Below are 20,956 nucleotides of genomic sequence, written 5' to 3'. Positions count from 1 at the left end.
GTGTAGCCGGCAGCCAGCGTGAGCGGCCAGCAGCCGCTGTGAGCAGCCATCCAGAGGCCAGCGACTGATCTGCCTCACCTGGGAAGAGCGCAATGATGGTGCCAGCTTGGGCCAGTGAAGCAACATCCTCCACAACTAGAATGAAGGACAAAACAACAGCAACTTGTCTGTTCCCCTTCCCCTGATTCCCCAGCACTGTTACCCTCCCCCAATTCCCCAATTAAAAAAAAAATCTAAAAAAAAAAGAGAATGGGAAAAAACAAAACAAAACATTATAGTGTGTCCTCATCCACCTTATCCACTGCATCTGGCACCATGTGACTTCTGGCTCTTTCCCAAAGTCAAAATGACCAAGAAAGGTAAACATTTGGAATCGATTCAGGACATCGAGGCAGCCACAACAGTGCAACTAAAGACACTCATGAAATAGGACTTTCAGAACTGCTTCAGAAAGTGGCAAGAACAGTGGGATAAGTGTGTTTGAAGCAAGGGGGAGTGTTTTGAGGGAGATTAATGGCAATGTGTCTTTTACTGTAATAATTTTTTAAAAAGATTTTATTGGAAATTGGGAGAGGGGAACAGCATTGGGGAATTGGGGAAGGGGAACAGACAAGTTGCTGTCCTTTTTGTTCTTCAGTCTATTTGTAGAGGACATCGCTTCACTGGCCCATGTTGGTATTATCATTGCGCTCTTCCTGGGTGAGGCAGTGTCTCGCTGGCCATTGGATGGCCACTCACGGTGGCTCATGGCAGCTCACAAAAGTGCACCCCAGCTGCCTGCCAGCCCCACTGCAGCCTACACCTTCGCTTGGCAACTCATGGCAGCCCAGCTCCAGGTCAAGCTGTTGTTCACCATTCTTAACTGTAGAGGGCTCAGCATCACTGGCTCACATGTGGGATCCGAACCGGGGCCCTGCTGCTCAGAGCTGGCAGCCCAAGCCAACTCCTAACCAATGCGCCACTTGGCCAGCCCATGTAATAATTTTTTTTAATTAAACATTCACTATATTTTTTTATCACACCTTGTACTGTTCCTTTCCTGTGCAACTTCATAATTTCTCTCAAGTTGTTTTATTTTTGTTAGTTTTTATTGTTCCTCTCCAAATGTCTAGATATTTTAAAACATTAAGATTTGATTAGTTTTCTCTTCTGGAAGTCATCTCCCCCAGAGCCTTCTTACAGGCTCCATTTTGTACTGGCTGCTTTTTTGGCCTGCTGTACAAGCTGTCATTCTTGGATCTCCCTTCAATATCCTCCTGCGAACTTCCTTTCCTCTCTACTGTGTTTAATACTGCTTCCTAGATCCCCTGTTTACTCTTTTTTTGATTTATATGTTCATTTTTGGTGAGACATATCCTAGTAAAGGGGCATGTAAGAGACAAATTTTTTGAGACATCACATTTCTGAAAATGAGCCCTCATACTTAATAGTTCAGCAGGTATTGAAGAGTAGGTAGAAAATAAATTTTCCAAAGAATTTTTAAAGATATTTGCTTAATTTTCTTCTAACTTACAATGTTATGGTTCAGAAGGCTGAAGACCTTCTGATTTTGACACTGTCTATGAAACTACTTATTTTTCTCTAAAAGCTTCTAGGATCTTTTATTTCCCCTCAATATTCTGTCATGTCACAATGATGTGCTTTAATTTGTGTTGTTTTCATTCACTGTGCTAGGCATTTAATGTGTCCTTTCAATCTGGTGACTTCAGTTCTGGAAAAATTTCTTAATTTACTTCATGGATGATTTATTCATCCTCCATTTTCTTTGTTTTTTTTTTTTTTTTTTTTTTTTTTACTGGAACTCTTATTATTCAAACATTGGACCTCTTGGACTTAATTTTTCTTTCCTATTTTCCATCTAATTGCTTTTTGCTCTACTTTCTGAGAAGTTTCTTCCACTATACATTCCAAATTTTCCATTGCATACAAAGGTCTGACAATTAAGTCCATAAACTCATCCTAGAAAAAGTGTTACATACCTCATTGCTGAATACCACTGTGGTCACATTCGAAGTACTCCCCTTGGGAAGCTATGCACCAACACCAGTGTCTAGTCCACCCTTCAAAGCAATTTTGGAACTGTTTTACTGAAATGGCCAACAGGACTGTCCTTGTATTACCCTTGATGTCTTGAATGCCATCAAAATGTCTTCCTTTCAACATGTCCTTTATCTTTGGGTAAGAAAGAAGTCATTTGGGGCCAGATCAGGTGAGTAGGGAGGCTGTTCCAATACAGTTATTTGTTTACTGGCTAAAAATTTCCTCACACGCAGTGCCATGTGAGCTGGTGCATTGTAGTGATGCAAGAGCCATGAATTGTTGGCAAAAAGTTCAGGTTGTTTTCATCTAACTTTTTCATGCAGCCTTTTCGGCACTTCCGAATAGTAAACTTGGTTAACTGTTTGTCCTGTTGGTATAAATTCATAATGAATAATCCCTCTGATATCAAACAAGGTTAGCAACATCGTTTCAACAAGTTCTTGAATTTAGTTGTCAGACCTCATATTTACTTTCTGCTGCCATATTTCTAATTTCCAAGAACTCTTTTAAATATCCTTTTCTTGTTCCATTGATGCAATATTTTCTCTAATGTATACGAGGATACTTCTCCTGGCATGCTGTTTCCTTCTGATTGCTTTTCTTCGTTTGATTTCTGTCTTTTATATGCACGTTTTCCTCAAACGTCTGATGATCCTCAGCTGTTTTCTCATCTTTAAGAGTGGGATACCATGGAAGCTTTTTCTGTGAGATTCTCTCCAGGGTGATTTTGGCTTTGCTTATGTTTGGGCTCGTCAGGTCCCTAAAAAAGACTCTTCCAGTCTCCTGCCTAGAGGGTCTGGCTGCCCACATTCTGGGAGCCCAGAAAGGAAGAAAGCTGGTGATATCAATATTCAGTGTACAATTTTCCACTTAATCTCCCTGTTTTTAGTACTGATAACTGACCTCAACTTTTGTCCTCAAGTTGAGTCTTTGTTTGTGTGGAGGATGGGCTTCATTTCACTATTGAGAGTAGGACAGGAGATTTGGGGTATTCCTGTCTTTCAACTAATCTTCATGTTTTCAGCATCACCTCCATTTCCTCTTCCAGAATTACCTATTATTCCTGAGACAGCCTGGGGTTCTGTGGTACAATTTTTTTTTCTGTGTTTGTTTTCTTTTCCTGTTGCCAGTTTAGGATTGAGATTCTCAGGCTTAGTTAGATACTACTCATTCATCTCCTTTCTTGCTTCAAAAACTTTGTTGCTGGTGTCCTTCCTCCTTTTCTCTTTGCCTGTGCTTATTTCATTTGCCATCATTTTAGTGGGGCTTGGGGAAAATTAAAGGTGTTCGACTTATTATTTTAACTCAAACCAAATCACTATATTTACTACATGTATCTGTCTTTTCCATCAAATGTTGAACATTTCAATATTGTATCCCAAATGCCAGTATGTTTCAATACATTTTTATTGAATTAACTAAATAGATTAAAAGAGACTAATTTCTTGACTGTGGTTTTCTGAATGAATAAATGGGTTGAGTAGGCTGGCTTTTGTCACATAGGAGAGGAAATCCAGTGTTTAGGTCTGATGCTGAGATCTCTAGTTTGTAATGGGCATACTAGTATACAATTGTTCTATTTTTCATAAAACCCCAGGGATTTCATTAAGTTAAGCCCAGACAATCTAGCATTTTAGAACCAAGTAATTAAAATGGACTTTGAGAGCTCATTTAGTAAATTTCTCTTCCTCTGGATGAATGCACTATTATTAGTCCAATATAGTACCAAGAAATGGGGTTAGCTCATAGTAGGAGTTTAGATATGTTTGAAAAACTGGAGAATATCAATTCTCTAACTCAATATTATACAAAGACAGATAAGATAAAGAGACAAAACAAAACAGTATATCTTCTAAATTCTTAGACACTAATTACCACCCATCCCTCTGGAGGTCCTGAGGCTACCCTTTGTGTTCTCTGCCCTTCTCTTCTGGTCAAGAGAAAGCCAAAACCCAGAGGAGAGGAGGGCACATGATCACAGCTGCAGGAGAGCCCTGGTGGATGACGGGTCCAGCACCTGGGATCTCTCTCCTGACTCCTTCTATCTCTCTACCCACAGAGCTTGAATAAGGGGCTACTATTAGATCTCCTTACTGTCCCAAGTTTCTTGCTATTATGATAGGTTACTACCTTTACATAATCATGCGATTTTAATATAAAATATATTAAAATAGTTTTTAAGAAACCTCTTTGGAAAGCCTTTATCCAGCTTTAATAATTATCAACATTTTACCGATGCTGTAAAATCTTTTCTTGGCATCCCAAACTTGTTCACTTTTAAAAAAATGTTTGCTGAAGTAGATTAAAGCAAATTAGAGACAGCATATCATTTTCATTCATAAATACTTCTAAACAATCTCTAATTGTTAAGAATGCTTTTCTTTTACCCTTTTTCTTTATAGAAAACTATAATGCCATATTATCATAACCTAACAAAATGAACAATTTCTTAATATTATCTAATATTCCAACCATATTCAAATTTCCTAGATTATCTGAAAAAAAATATTTTTACGGAAGATTTGTTTGAATAAAGAGCCAAATAATGCCCACTCATTGTATTTAGTTCATATATTTCCTAAGTCCCTTTTAACTTGTAATGAAAACTTATTATTTGACTTATGTGCTGTAAAAATGAAGGTAGGCTTATAAAAGGTTTTGCTCTGTGCAGTGTCACAGCTTTATTTTAATATGGCACATTTCCAAAATTTTAAGTGCTTCTGAGGCATGTTTTTCATGGATATGTACTGGCCTAGTGCTTCTATTAGTGAGGTTAGAATTAAACAGTTAGTAATTTACAATATAACTGCATTCTGCCTTATTTACTGATGCAACTAATCAAACTTTGGAGCTAGTTGCTTATTAGATTTGTGTATATTTTAAAATGTCCCTGTTACATTAAAAATTATAAATCCATACTATAGATTTCAATGATGATGCAATTATATATATGGAAACTAAGTTTGGTAATAAGTATATGCATTAGGTATTATTTTAGAAACACTTTCAAGCAGTTTATTTCAAATGGTAGTACTTGAGTAGGAATAAGAGAATCTTCTGAGGGCAGGATGTCTTGATCAATAAAGACAGCTATAAAACCCAACATTTCTGGTCATTCTTCTATTTCCACCTGTTCATGTTTTTAAATTTCTCCTTTAGTCCTACAACCAGGCATTGTTACCCTTCTCTCTCCTATTTATCCTCATATTCACATTATAAACTAGGTCTCATTTCATTCTTACAATAGCTTTTATAGGTAGTAGCTCTGTTTTGTAGATGTGGAAACTCAAGTTCAAAAGTTAGGTGAGTTGCTCAAGGTGGTTGAACTCTAAAATCCATGCTTTTGGCAGTGCTCACACTGCTCTCAGGATTATTTTTTGGTGACTGGGTCAGTTAAGGGAAGTCAGATCAACACCAAAGGAGGTTATGAAACATTTAAAACTGGATCAATACCTGCTCCATGGAATCCTCCGCAGACATATAGCTTCCCATCCACTGCTCCTGCATTGGTAGAATTGGTTCGAAGAGACAGCAGGGGACTTGGCATAGGTGGGCCCTCTCTCCAAAAGTCCCCATCAGGGTTATAGATTTCCACCACATCAAGGCACTTTCGAACCTGGCCCTTGTCTCGACCCATGCAGCCAATTCCACCTATAGAGAATGGTACACAGAAATGAGATGACTAAGAACTGAAACTTTATTGTGGATAGCACCCACTTCCTGCTATGGTTTGTATCACAGGTTTATGGGCCTTTGACTTTTTATTTCTTGCCTGGTGCTCCTTCTAAGATAATTTCTAAGCAATAGTGATCTACTACATACTATATAGCCAAATTTAATGTCATTTTTTAAAAGATTTTTTATTGGGGAATTGGGGGGATGGGAACAGTGCTGGGAAATTGGGGGAAGGGGAACAGACAAGTTGCTGTCATTTTGTTCTTCAGTCTAGGTGTGGAGGACGTTGCTTCACTGGCCCAAGTTGGCACCATCATTACACTCTTCCCGGGCGAGGCAGATCAGTCACTGGCTTCTGGACGGCCACTCACTGCAGCTGCTGGCTGCTCACGGTAGCCCATGGCAACCCACTGCCACAGGGGCTGCAGCCTACGCCGTTGCCGGCGACTCACAGCAGCCCAGCTCCAAGTTGAGCTGTTGTTCAGCATCTTAGCTGTAGAGGGCACTGTCACTGGCCCTCATATGTAGGATCTGAACCGGGGCCCTCTGGCGTCCCAAGCCAGTTCTTAACCATCGTGCCACTTGGCCGGCCCTTTAATGTCATTTTTATTCATAATGTTCCATCTGTTTGTTCTTATGCATGAAGCTGATCCCACTGCAGTCTTTATATTCTACAACATCCAACACTGGTTGACAAAATGAGCACCCACTTTAGAATAAGAACTCCAGGTTTTAATCTGAGGGTAACTTGACTCTGACCTCTGTCTTCTTATTGATCATTAGCAATGATTTCACTGATCTGGCTAGCTAAGGATGTGTCCTTTCCCTTTCTCTTCACTGCAAGCCTGTCTTTCCCTCTCTTCTTAAGTTGCATTGAATTGTTCTCCATTAATGAAGAGCTATTCTTTGGTAAATTTCAGCTTTGGGGGTCAAAGGAAGGCCCCAAACCCAAATGTCTAGTGCACCTTCCACTTTTGGATGATACAGTTCATTCAACAGATATCCACTGACTGCCTAATACATGCAAGGCAATGTGCTAAGTGAGAAGGAGTTTAAAAAGGTGAATAAGGCATGTTTCTTACAATTAAGAAATTAATGGGGTGTAAAGAGCCATGTATGTAAATAAATAGATAGAGGAGATCATGACAGGTACCTTAAAAGAGATACAAATTAGACTTAGAAGTACAGAGACTGTAACAAGTAACAGAAATATCATGTACTTAATTATGACATTAAGTATTAACCTCCTTGGGAAAAGTAATTGTGTAAGAATTTGTAATACACTGTAATGAGAAACACAAGTTTGTAGGTGATCTTTTAAATTTTCTATTCCAAAGTCCCACAATGAAAGTTCTTAAACAAAATGGCCATATTTCTTGACCTGAAGGATGGCTCCTGAGACTAAGGTGAATTCCCTGGAAGGAGCGACACTCCTGTACTTGTAGACACTCCTCTACTCAGTGATCTCATTCCGTGCAGACTCAATCTGATGACCCTGATCTGCATGACCAATCAAAAAGACTTTATCTTCTGAAGGGTGCATGAAACATTTTCCAAGATAGACTACCTGTTAGGCCACAAAAGAAGTCTCAATAAATTTAAGAACCTTGAAACCATATCAAGCATCTTCTCTGACCACAATGCTATAAAACTAGAAATCAATTATAAGAAGAAATCCTGAAAACATACAACTACATGGAGGCTGCATAACATGTTACTAAATAGTGAGTGGGTCAATAATGAGATCAAGGAAGAAATCAAAAGATACCTCAAGACAAATGAAAATGAAAACACAACAACCCAATATGGATGCACCAAAAGCCAAGGAAATTCATAGCAATGCAGGCCTATCTAAAGAAACAAGAAAAATCTCAAATCAACAGGCTATCTTTACACCTAAAGGAACTGGGAAAAGAACAGCAAAACAAGCCCAATGGGAGTACAAGGAAGGAAATAATAAAGATCAGAACAGAAATAAATGAAATAGACACAAAGAACAAAAAAATCAACAAACCCCCCAAAACAAAACAAAACAAAAGATCAATGAAAACAAGAGCTGCTTGTTTGAAAAGATAAACAAAATCGACAGACCTTTAGCCAGAGACTCACCAAGAAAAAGAGAGAGAGGACCCAAATTAATAAAATCAGAAATGAAAGAGGAGAAGTGACAACAGATGCCACAGCAATACAAAAAAATTTAAGAAAATACTATGAGCAACTCTATGCCAACAAATTAGACAAACTGGAAGAAATGGATAAATTTCTAGAAGCATACAATCTTCCAAGTCTGAATCAAGAAGAAACAGAAACTCTGAACAGACTCATTACTACCAAAGAAATTGAATCAGTAATCAACAAGCTTCCAACAAACAAAAGTCCTGGATCAGATGGCTTCACAGGTGAATTTTGCAAAACATTAAAAAAGAATTAATACCTATTCTCTTCAAACTACTCCAAAAACTACAGGAAAGGGAAGGCTCCCAAGCACATTTTACGAGGCCACTACTACTCTGATCCCAAAATCAGACAAAGACATTACAAGAAAATAAAAGTACTGGCCGATATTCTTAATGAACACAGATGCAAAAATCCTCAACAAAATACTAGCAAACCGGATTCAACAATACATTGAAAAGATCGTACACCACGATCAAGTGGGATTCATTCCTGGTATGCAAGTTTGGTTCAATACCTGCAAATTAATTAATGTGATACACCAGACTAACAAAATGAAAAATAAAAATCATATGGTTATATATCAATAGATGAAGAAAAAGTATTTGACAAAATCAAGCAGCCATTTATGATAAATCTCTTAGCAAAGTGGGAATAGAGGGATCATATCTCAACATATTAAAGGCCATAGATGATAAGCCCACAGCTAACATAGTACTCAATGAGGAAAGGCTAAAACCATTCCCCTTAAGATCAGGAACAAGACAAGACTGCCCACTTTCATCACTTTTATTCAACATAATTCTAGAAGTTCTAGTCACAGCAATCAGACAAGAAAATGAAATAAAAGGCATCCAAATTGGAAAGGAGGAGGTAAAATTGTCATTATATGCAGATGACATGATACTATATATAGTGAATCCCAAAGACTCCACCAAAGAACTATTACAACTGATAAATGAATTTAGTAAAGTCACAGGATGCAAAATTAATATTCAGAAATCAGTTGCATTTGTATATACCAATAATAAACTATCAGAAGAAGAAATCAAGAAATCAATCCCTTTTACAATTGCTTCAAAAACAATAAAATACCCAGGACTAAATTTAACCAAAGAAGTAAAAGACTTGTACTCAGAAAATTATAAGACACTGAAGAGAGAAATCAAATAAGATACAAATAAATGAAAATATATACCATGTTCATGGATAGGGAGAATTAATATAGTTAAAATGTTAATACTACCTAAGGCAATATATAGATTCAATGCAATTCCTATCAAACTACCAAAGACCTTTTTTCAGAAATAGAACATATAATCCTAAAATTTATATGGAACCATTAAAGACCCTGAATAGCCACAGCAATCTTGACAAATAAAAACAAAACGGGAGGTATCACGTTAGCCGACATCAAATCATACTACAAGGCTACAGCAATCAAAACAGTATGGTACTGGCCTAAAAACAGACACATTAGATCAATGGAACAGAATAGAGAGCCCAGAAATAAATCCATTCATATATGGTCATTTAATCTATGACAATGGAAGGAAGAATTAAATTGGGGTAAAGATAGTCTATTTAATAAGTGGTGCTGTGAAAATTGGACTAAAACATGCAAAAAAATGAAACTAGACCACCTCCTTACGCCATCTATGAGAACAAATTTAAAATGGATTAAAGACTTAAATGTAAGACCTGAAACCATAAAACTCCTAGAAGAAAATACAAATTTGCAGACATTACCCTGAATTATATTTTACTGATATATCCCCTTGGGCAAGGGAAATAAAAGAAAAAATGAACATATGCGATTACATCAAACTTAAGAGGTTTTTTCACAGCAAAGGAAATAATAAAACAAAAAGGCAGCCTACTGAATGGGAGAAGATATTTGCCAATGACATATTTGATAAGGGGTTAATATCCACAATTTATAAAACACTCATTCAACTCAACACCAAATAAACAAACAACCCAATTAAAAAAAGGGCAGAGGATATGAAGAGACATTTCTCTAAAAAGGACATACGGATTGCCAACAGACATATGAAAAAATGTTCAATGTCACTATTCATTAGAGAAATGCAAATAAAAACCACAGTGAGATACCACCTCATTCCAGTCAGAATGGCTATCATCAGTAAATCAACAAACAACAAGTGCTGGTGAGGTTGTGGAGAAAAGGGAACCCTGGTGTACTGTTGATGGGACTGCAGATTGGTGGAGCCATTATGGAAATCAGTATGGAGGTATCTCAAAAACCTGGAAATGGAACTACCTTATGACCCAGCATTCCACTCTTAGGTATCTATCCAGAGAAACCCAAGATATTAATTTGAAAAAATGTATGCACCCCTATGTTTATTGCAGCACTATTTATGATAGCCAAGACTTGGAAACAACCGAAATGCCCATCAGTAAACAACTGGTGTAAGAAGCTGTGGTACATTTATACAATGGAGTATTACTCAGCTATAAAGAAGAATGAAATCTTAGCATTTGCAATAATATAGATGGACCTAGGAAACATTATGCTAAGTGAAATAAGTCAGCTGTAGAAAGACACATACCATATGATCTCACTTATATGTGGAATCTGAAGAACTGAATAAATGAGCAAAGTAAAAGGAAATAGTCTCAGAGATTTAGAGGAAAAACTGATGGTTGCTAGATGGGAGGGGTGTGGGAATGAATGAGAAGGGGAAAAGATTAGACAGCATAAATTGGTAACTATAATATTGCCACAGGGATATGAAAGACAGTTCGGGAAATATAATCAATAATGTTGGTAAATATTTTGTAGGGTGTCAGATGGACACATCTTGTTAGGGAGACCACTTCATAGTCAGTGTAGAGGCCTGACCGCCGCACTGTATTTCTGAAGCTGATGTTGAATAATATTGTATGTCAACTATAATTTTATATATGTATATAGATATAGATATATAGATATAGACAGATAGATGGATAGATAGATAGATAGATAGATAGATAGATAGATAGATAGATAGATATAGTCACAGGATGTGTAGTATAGTGTGGGGATTGGAGTCAATGGAATTGTATTAGATATGTATGATATCAGGAGTGGGGGGGTGCATTGGGGGAGGGTGGTTGTCACTTTGTGAGGGGTGAAAAGTGTATTATTTTATACACCTGAAACTAAAAAAAAAAAAAAATTAGGAGAAAAACTTCAAAATACACAAGTATTAAGTATTTTGTTTCTAGTAAACACTTCTCTAGTCTTAGTGATTAAAAAAAAAAAAAAGAAAGACTTTAAAGTGCTGGCCTCAGGCTAAACCAGCTCTGTTCTCTGTAGAAAGGGTCCTAGAAGAGTCATTGCATTTGGGGAGTATTGACAGGTACTTGGCTGTGTTGTTTATAACAGTATCAAAACCAAAACTAAGAACTGCTCAGATATCATGTTATTTACTGAATGTATCACTTACTGAGAAATCAGTCACATATCTTCTGAAGGAATTTCTTCTTTCACTGTTACTTAACACCTTTTACCCATCATTGCACTAGTCAGATGGTATTTTCATTATCACTTGCTTTTCAATCTTTCTTTAGTAGTGCATCCTCAGTACCTAGCACAGTGCTGACACATTTGCGTCTGTAATGAATGAATGAGAAATTTAACTTTTCCTATGCTTTCTTGGTCTGTCCAAGGATGTATTGTAAGCTCACTGAGGGCAAAGGCCACTTTTTACACATTCTACATTTCACAGTGCCTGTCACACAGTACTCAGCGAACCCTAGAAGACTGATGGGAACAGCTTATTTTCACCATGGTTGGGACTTAGGCCAGGCATGAGAGAAGATGGAAGAGGAATTCTTTTTTCTCTTTGCTGCCTGTCTCTTTTGCTTTACTGGCCTGTCTTCTGTCTCAGCAGGAATCAAGGGATTGCGGCTATAAACTCAGAAACCTCTTAGCTGCTTTCTCTCTTATCCCACTGGATAAATAATTTAGCCCATTACAGTGCCGGTCTGAGCTGCAGCGTTTCCAAGGAGGGTAACGTGGCCTTGGTTAACTGCACAGCTCTGCTGTTCATGGGCCTTCTTTCAACGTGGTACTGTGGTTGCTAGATGTTCCTTAGTCCAACAAAAAGTGGAATTTCCTATTTGTGGGGCAAGACGGCCTTAAAGCAAAAGATTTATCTGTAGCAGTTAAACCTGGCAACCACCTATCAGGTGACAACGAGATGATTTAGTTACCTATTCTGCAAGACCGAAGAGAGATATTAATAGGCTGGTTTATATTACAACCACTTCAGAAGTGGAAGCAAACAGGTTAAATGAAAGTCACTGGGAGTCAGGCCAGGAAACATTTTCACATAAAAGCCCATTAGAAAAGCTTCCCCAACCTAATGCACATAAAGAATGGGTATTAATCTCTTGGTTTTGGGACAATTAGAATGCTTATTGTTTTTATTTCTCTGTTACTAAGTGTATTTAATTATAATGTCAGCCCTTACTCTACAAAACCAACCTTTTAAATGTGTTCTTTCTATTCCGTTGGCAGACGGTTCACATGCTCCACTCAAGGGTGACATGAGCTTACAGAGCACTCTGTCTTTGTTTCTGACCACTAACGCCTGAACACATTCTCTGTCTTACTTGGATGTAATTCCACAATCAAGTACACTTTTAGCAAGACTATTAACAGCAGAATTAATAAGCTTAAACTGAAGGTGAACCCTGATTAGATAAATAATCAAATAAAAGCATGATCTTTATTAATAAGTCAGCACCAGCACCACAAGAGAACTCTTTTGATGAGATGAATCCTAGGGTAAGATCAGCACATCTTTAGAATTTCAATGAGATACTTCCATATCTTTAATTTATATGCTACCAGAACTTCTGAGCCTTATTTCTTTATTTAAAGCCAGATAAATGAAATTATCTTTTCAAGTCATATCGAAATGGAATTCAAATGCAAAAGATATAACTTTGTGGGGTTTTTTTGGTGTGTGTGGGGAGGGATTATAGAAGAGAAAAACACTTCCCTCTCCTCTTTTTCATTTCTACATAGATGAAGACCTCTTCTTGTGTTTGGCTATTATAGATTCTTTCCCTTCAGTGGGTGCAGGAGGAAACCTTTCCCCACGCAAAGCCTGGCAGGGAGCTGGCTGAGGGCAGAGAAGTGATACTTCTTTGACATTTTCCAAAGATTTTCCATCTATGGTGCCTTGCATACAACGGTGTTGGCTCCCATGCCCTTGTGCCTGCAGGGTCGCCTTCAGGTGGTGGATTTACTCTTACTCTGTTCTCCCCTGGGCTGGATCCAAAAGGGGGATTCTGTGATCATTCTGACAAGCTGCCAGAGTTGCTTGCATTGCTAAACGAGCTTTAGAAACAAGCTTTAGCAAATATATTTACTCGGGTGTAGGCTCCTCGCTGTCACAGAAAAAGCACCTAGGCTTTTGGAAACAGACCCTGGTTCATGTGCCTGTGTCACCACTTACTGGCTGGACAACTTAGTTCAATGTAATTTCTCTAAGCCTCAATGTTTTCATGTGTAAATTAAGAATAATAATATCAATTTCATAAATTGTGAAGATTAAATTATTAGACAATTATGTCAAGGTGGAGAAGGTTAGGGAGGAGTTCCATTTGCTGTGTACCTCTTCACAAGTATTACTCCAGGAATTTTCTTTTCTTTATTCTCATGTACTACATGTAAACAAAATGGCTAGCATGTAGTAAATACTCAATAGTGTTAGTTCTTTCTCCTTCATATTCTAGAATGTTGCACAAGTAAACCAGTGTTTACTGCAGTTTCTGAAATCTTACATTTGCTTACTTTCAATTTATTATTTTCTATGTTTATGATTAATGACTTACTGACCGTAGGATCTAATCTCTCTTAAAAGTTTCTTTCAAGATTGGATAGAGACAATAGAGACAATAAGAAGGTCAAAGGACTGAAAAATAAACTGAACCTTCCTTTCAGCCTTCAGGTGGGGAGAAAAGCTCCCTGATGAGATTTAGAGGAACTCATTTGGTCATAAACATTTGAGAGGGGTAGGAACTGTCAGGTGACATCATACAAACTAGAAAAGGATTTTGCATTTCATCAGCTTCCAGGAGTGAAGCTGGCCCACATATCTGAGTGGCTGAGCTACTTTTTGACCTCCATGTCAGATACAATCTATTCACTGCTAATATAATGCTTGTGACAATTTCACTATCACTCTAGTTGTCTGCTCTCTAGTTTTTTCAATTCTCATTTTACAGTTCTAGATTTGGAGCCTAAGACCTTAGAAGACATGAACCTAGTTTCTTGTCCTTTTCTTAGTCTAACACAGAAGTCTGTTGGTATTTTCATAAAACAGTCCTTCAGGACAAGGTTGAAAGCAGGCTTACCTGCCTGATTTTTACAAAATTCTGGGTTATACAAGACAATGCTAATCTATATATAGTGTGTCTTGGGCCCACAGAACATTGGCTGATAGTCCTCACTTCTATTGAGGCCATTCTCTTCACCTGCTAACCCTTGACTGTCTTTTGCCAGTTTTTTCTTGCCATACTAAGAAAACAGTCATTCGTCTGCCTTTTGTTTGCTCCTTAAAACAGATTATCATGAAAATCAAATAAAAGAGCTGACAGGGAAGAACAAGTTCCATTTGTTAGAACTTGACTCTGATTTTGGAGGGAAAATCAAGTGCTTAAAATGTCTGTATTTCCATTGGAATTAGAAATACATTTCAAGTGGAAATGTAGACGGTTGAATAAAAAATTCTGGAGCTGGGCCCTGGGTATCAAATAAGCTGCAATTATAAAATTGCTGCCCCATCTGGCTCTGAATAACTCCTGGGCTTTATTCGTATGTCTTGACCCAGTACTGAGCCTCAGTGGGTTTCAATGTGTAAGTCAAGTCTGGGCCTTACCCTAGGATCTTCCAGATCCTAGACCCATCTTTTGTTTGTTTCTTTTTCATCCTTCTTCACCTGCTTGTCCTGCAGGTCCCAGCAGTCCTGAAGGCTGAGCCCATAAGGAAAAAACAAAAGAAGAGCCTGGGAATAGTAGGCAGAAGCAAGTTTAGCAGATGACCTATAGATGTCACAATAGATCAGACAGAACTCAGCCTCAGATGAATACCACCACTATTCACCTGGATTCAGCACCTCTGTATCTCATCATTAACTAAATTCTGTTGATTGTCCCTCATCATTTATCATATCTATCCTTTCTGCTAAAGGTATACAGAGCTTTGATAATCCAGCCGCTGCCTAATTCTTCACACTCCTTGCTTTTCCTTTCTCCCTCTCGTATTCCCCCTAACTGGAAGCTCTAGGCATACTTAGCCTTGTGCAGTTCCCCAAACAGGTGAAATTATTTATCTCTAGGCCTTTGCTTAGTCTGATCTCTGCCTAGAATAGACTCTCCTCTTCCTCATCCTCAACATGACAAACTCCTACTCCTCTTTCAAGGCTCAGTTCAATAGTTACCTTCTCCAGAAATCTTTAATGTCTTTCTATAAAGAATTGGCCATTCCCTCCTTTGGGCTTCCACTGTCCTCTAAACAGAAATCAAGATTCCTGTAAAATATAGTGCTCTTATTTATCTTTATGTATGTCTCCCCATCAGATCAGTTGGTAAGTCACTGACTGCAGCATAATGTGTAATCACATTGTATCCCCAACACTTTTTACACAATACAGATAGTTAAGAAATAAAAATCTAACTGAATGCATGAATAGATCAGCTCCTTACCTTGATCTCAGGTGTCTATTTCTTATACTTTTTTTGTCAAAACAAAAATTGATGGCTGGCTTTCCAGAATGTGGCAAGCCCTGAATCCAAAGAGCTAAAAACTCACTTCCTGTCAGATTATAAACATCATCTTCTTAAGGATATAGGAATCTCAGCCCAGAGTCTGTCATTGGGTTCATCTTTTCTCCCAGGTCTGCCTGCTTAAAATATCATTAACTTCTCTTAACTTGGGCTAGACCTAACCTAACAGAACATAGATCAAGTTTTTACTAATACTCCTCTGAAATGGCCCTGTAAGAATCAAATGTATTCCACACCTTATAAATGGAGACACACAAGATATAAGTCCTTGAAGGCAAGGTATGAGTCATTATATTCCTCGAGGTGCCAAGCATAATGTCTGTCTTCTAAAACATCTTGACAATATTTGCTTAAATAACTATTAAATAAAAAGATCATAATAAGTCTTTGGCATATTTATCTTGGGTGTAATTAAGATGATTTGTAGAAAGTGATAATTTGTGCTCATTTTCTATTTACCCAAGAACTGGTGGAGAAAGGAATGATTAAAAAAATGATCACATATATGAATTAGGATAAGCTAATTGAAGATAATAATACATTTTATTCAAAATGACAATTTTTAATTATTGATATTTTCCTCTTTAAAGTGTCAACATTTTTGTTTTAACTCTTTTACAATGTTTTTTGTTTTATTTTAAATTTTATTGGGGAACAGCCATGGTCATTGGTTACACATTGCTTTCATGCTACAATGGCATAGTTGACTCTTTTAGGGAGGGCACAGCTCACAGTGGCCCATGCAGTGATTGAACTGCCAACCGTGGTGTTATCAGCACCATGCTCTAACCAACTGAGCTAACCAGTTACCCCTTCATTTACAATGTTTTAAACATATATTACATTGTTCCCTGCTTTAGTGAATTAAAGATGCCAAATATAATTTAACATTTTCTTAAGGATTCAGGAGTAACAACATGATCTGTTCTCCTAATATACCATAGATATATAGATGGTTCTATACATTAGGCTGCGTGAAGACATGCTGAAGATTTATTTTCTTGAACAAATCCTTGCTATTGGTGTGGCGTTTAGCAAGGTGCCTCTTTTTCATAAAAGCAAATATAGAATACATAGTTGCATAACCCTTTGTGTAACATTTTGCTTTTCTGCAAATATGCATAACTAAATCAGAGGCTGAGACAGCATTCTCCTAAAATATTTCTCATCTATTCTCAATAACGTTATCATCACTGTTCATCAGGAGCTTTCACATTAGAGAAACTTCCAAACATTGTCTGATTTCAGAATCAAAAACACTTAAACTTCTAGTTAATTTTAAGCAACCTATATGTTGGCTATCCACTCATGATTGTACTAGGTGTCAGAGAATAATGAGTTTAAGAGTCTTTTTTTTTTTTGTCCATAGACAAAGTCTCTTGCAAATCAAAGGCAAATACAAAACCATATGTAATACAACATTATAATTACACACTGATTGAAAAAAGTGCAATTTCTAACTAATTGTCACAATTTCATTGCCAATTCTCTGTGAAATTTTAGGATATCAATGATAAAAATTACTATAGCTAAGATGCAATTTGGGAGACATAGGTGTCCCAAACTTCAGTCTCTTAGAGCATTTATTTCTGGGTTCCTCGTTAAGAGTGCCAGATAATCAAGGTTAAAATCCTTCATATGATTAACTAAAAATACATTTTATGGACACTTAAAAAGCAAAATCATGGTGAGCCACTCACTTAAGTTCAAAGCCACTTCAGCTGTTGAGTCTCTTCTCAGAGAAAGGAGGCACTAGGAATACCGACTGACTTTTTTGTCCATTATGAAAGCATATTTCTTTCCTTGTTCACCATGAGCTTAAGAAATGTATATTTAAGCTCAGAACACCCCTGGAATTAGATCAGAACATACCCAACAGTCTGCTCTGAAACAGGAATGCCAGGATACTTTGATAAAATAACCATATCCATCTTTCCAGAATACTCAGATATACAATGCTGTCCAGGAGGAGGGACATTCATCTCTGTGTCTCTTCTAAAAGCCTGCCCAGGGCCTGGGTTATGTAACATACACTTAGTCAATATTTTGAGCATATGATAACATAATATCACCTCTTTGCTTCCCCCATAGGATCAGTATTTCTATAAGTGTGGTGCTCTGATTATTCATTCACACTGGAAGTATACCTGCATGCTTCCCACAATTCAGATTCCTAGGTCCCACTTCAGACCTACAATTCACAATTTGCCAAGGGTGAGGGCCAAGAATCTGCCATTTTAATATGCAACCTCAGTAACTTGAGAAACACATTTTTCAAAAAAATTGCTTAGGATTTTATCAAAAGAAAGAAAAAGGCAAAACCTTACCACAATGAAACTTGGTCCTCTCTCATCATAAAAAATAATTCACTTCTAAAGTGATATTTGAAGTGCATTTACTATACTAATTGGAACCTTCTGTGTAACTTCCCTTTATCACTCTTAATGGGACTCCAGCTGAGAGTTAGACTTGCATAGTGCTGCTGACTCAGTAAGCTGGTGAGGCACTGGCTCCTGGAGAAAACAATGCCCATAGTTTGGGACATTAGCTGTGTGGGAAGACTTAGTGTTAGCAGATCCCCAGACAGGGAAATGAAAAGTTCCTACTTTAAAAAAACTCTCCACAAGACCTGTAACTAGGATTATTTTTGTGGCTTTTTACATGACAGAAGAATAGGATAGGCTATAGAGATGAGAAAAGTCAATTCAGTAAACAGATTCGTACTTAACAAAGCGTCTGTCACATAACCCGGGCCCTGTGGCTGGCTTTTAGAGACGCAGACATGAATAAGACCAGGTCTCTTTCCCAAGACAGTCTGAATATAGTGTGACAAGGGCAATGACCAAGGTAGAGTGGCATGCTGCAGAAAAACAGTGCTATTAACTCTGACAAGGGGTCACATGAACCACCAAGAGGTGATGACATTTTTGCCAGATCTTAAAGGATGTGTAGGAGTTAGGAAAACAGAGGAGGAGGCATTAAACGCAGAGGGAGGACAGGAAACAAAGGCACAGAGGAAGGTGTGTTCAGTTAATGATCCTCAGTTCCTGGGCTAGAGTTTAGGTTTTGTGGGTTGGGAGGGAAGTGGCTGGAGGACATGAGGCTGTACAGGCAGGCTGGGGCCAGTTTGTGGAAGATCTAAAGATTTCCACAGGTAGATTCTAGTGCTTACTTTCTATATTTGATTTTTCCTGACCCATCAAGCCACAGCAACTTTTGAATACAATTTGATTTTTTAAAAACCCTTGATGAAAATTCAAAGTATATTTATGAATATACATTGTCATTTCAGAAGCAAGCATAATTTATTGATAAGAATAATAATATGAGATCTGAAATGCTTGTTAGTTTATCTCACAGAACCTTTTTTCAAAGAGAGAACCCTGGCACCATATTTAAATCAGTGTTTTTAATGAAGTAGTACCCAGAAAGTTCTATCTTTCTCAAAGCCTTACTAATAGCTGTCTGCATTTAATTAATTTTCTACTTTATTATTCATAAATATAGGATTGAAAACCTTGAAAATAAGGAGTTAACATTTTCTCATACATTTTCTCATAGTAATAGGATATACTGACAATTAAGTTTGCAAATTCATCCTAGAAAAAGTGCTACATACCTCATTGCTGAATATCACTATGGTCACCATCAAAGTACTCCCCTTGGGCGGTCTGGCCGAGTGGCTCAGTTGGTTAAGAGCTCGCTCAAGAGTTTGAGCTCTGAGCAACAGCGGTTTGATGCCCGGCCCGAGCTGAGCAGCCGCTGAGCTGCCAGCAGGTGGCAGGATGACTCAGCTTAAAAAAAAAAAAAGTACTCCCTTTGGGAAGCTATGCACCAACACCAGTGCCTAGTCCACACTTCAAAGCAATTTTGGAACTCTTTTTCTGGAATGGCCATCAGAGATGTTGTGTTACCCTTGATGTCCTGAATGTCATCCAAATGTCTTCCTTTCAATATTTCCTTTATCTCCCGATAAAGAAAGAAGTCACTGGGGGCCAGATCAGGTGAGTAGTGAGGGTGTTCCAATACAGTTATTGTTTACTGGCTAAAAAGTCCCTCACAGACAGTACCATGTGAGCTGGTACATTGTTGTGATGCAAGAGCCATGAATTGCTGGCAAAAAGTTCAGGTCTTTTTCGTCTAAATTTTTCATGCAGCCTTTTCAGCACTTCCAAGTAGTAAACTTGGTTAACTGTTTGTCCAGTTGGTACAAACTCATAACCAATAACCCCTCTGATGTCAAAAAAGGTTAGCAACATAGTTGCAACAAGTTCTCGAACTTAATTGTCACACCTTGTATTAACCTAAAAATTTGGGATTGCCTTTTCAAAAAACATTTTAAAGAAGATTAGGATATATTTTTGGATTAAAGTAGCTTAACTATCTCTTTCAAATACCAAAAGATGACAAAAGATTTTTCTTAAAAAATAAAACATTTAAAAATGCATGGCCTTAAACAGCACCATTCCACTTGGTCTCTGCCCAGAGGATTTCAGTTGGTTCCATTATTAAGTACCCTGCTCTACTACTGTCTGCACTTCTTGACAAAAATGGCAATGTTCTTGAGAAAGCCCTCAGAAAAAAAAACAGAATGAATATCAGCTGATTTAAAAAATCTGGGTTTTCAATAAGGATATTGTTTACCCACAGGGCTTATGTAAATTATTTATTTTAACCTTTCCAGGAAGTTATAACAGACGAGCAGAAGAGCCAATTATAGTGCTATAAAGCTGATAAAATACACATGTAAATGCATGAACAATGGAGTCACTTACAAACAATCTAGCCATATCTTTTTCTGTATTTTTATGTTAAGAAGGCAATTTATAGTTTTCTAGGAAAATTATCCAGTATCTGACTAATATGCCTCTTGGCCAGTTTGCCATAATTCCAGAAGTTCTTTTCATCTAAATTCAAATTTTTCATGGTATCTGTGATAACACACTTTTCAAAGACAAACATTTCCACAAAAATTTAGAACAGATTTTAACTGAGGCCTATATTCTAAAATCTGTACAACACATATCAAACCTCCAGGATCAGAGTTAGCCACAATGTCCAGTAGTTTAATGTTTTAATCTTTAGTTCCTATGGGAAAATTACATTGTGGACAGTATTTTCAGAGTCTCAAATGAAAATGTGTACCTGCTTTATACAGAAAAGCAGGGTGTGTGGATGTGCAGTGTGTCATTGGTGCATATTTACAATGGGAGACAATGAGAAAAGTAGAAAGAAATAGTCCTCTGACCCTGAAAGT

The 20,956-nt window shown here is 37.5% G+C and overlaps 1 protein-coding gene across 5 annotated transcripts in view; it reads right to left on the bottom strand.

Moving 5' to 3' along the window:
* The window catches only part of KBTBD12 (kelch repeat and BTB domain containing 12), an 86,960-nt gene that overhangs the window by 30,937 nt on the left and 35,067 nt on the right, over positions 1-20,956 (bottom strand). For 3 of the 5 annotated variants that reach the window (XR_002125764.1, XM_019658653.1, XM_019658652.1), the window contains exon 5: positions 5,494-5,691. Coding sequence is in view for 3 of the 5 variants with exons in the window: in XM_019658653.1 (XP_019514198.1) it covers positions 5,494-5,691 (198 nt within the window). In the remaining 2 variants the exon portion in view is untranslated. Of the gene's footprint in view, positions 1-2,513; positions 3,307-5,493; positions 5,692-20,956 lie in introns of those variants that run through there. The other 2 variants (XM_019658654.1, XR_002125765.1) reach the window with 2 other exon arrangements.

This window comes from Hipposideros armiger, unplaced genomic scaffold (genome assembly GCF_001890085.2).
Source record: "Hipposideros armiger isolate ML-2016 unplaced genomic scaffold, ASM189008v1 scaffold_286, whole genome shotgun sequence".
In the NCBI taxonomy this organism is placed as follows: Eukaryota; Metazoa; Chordata; class Mammalia; order Chiroptera; family Hipposideridae; genus Hipposideros; species Hipposideros armiger.
This window is presented reverse-complemented; position numbering and strand designations above follow the sequence as displayed.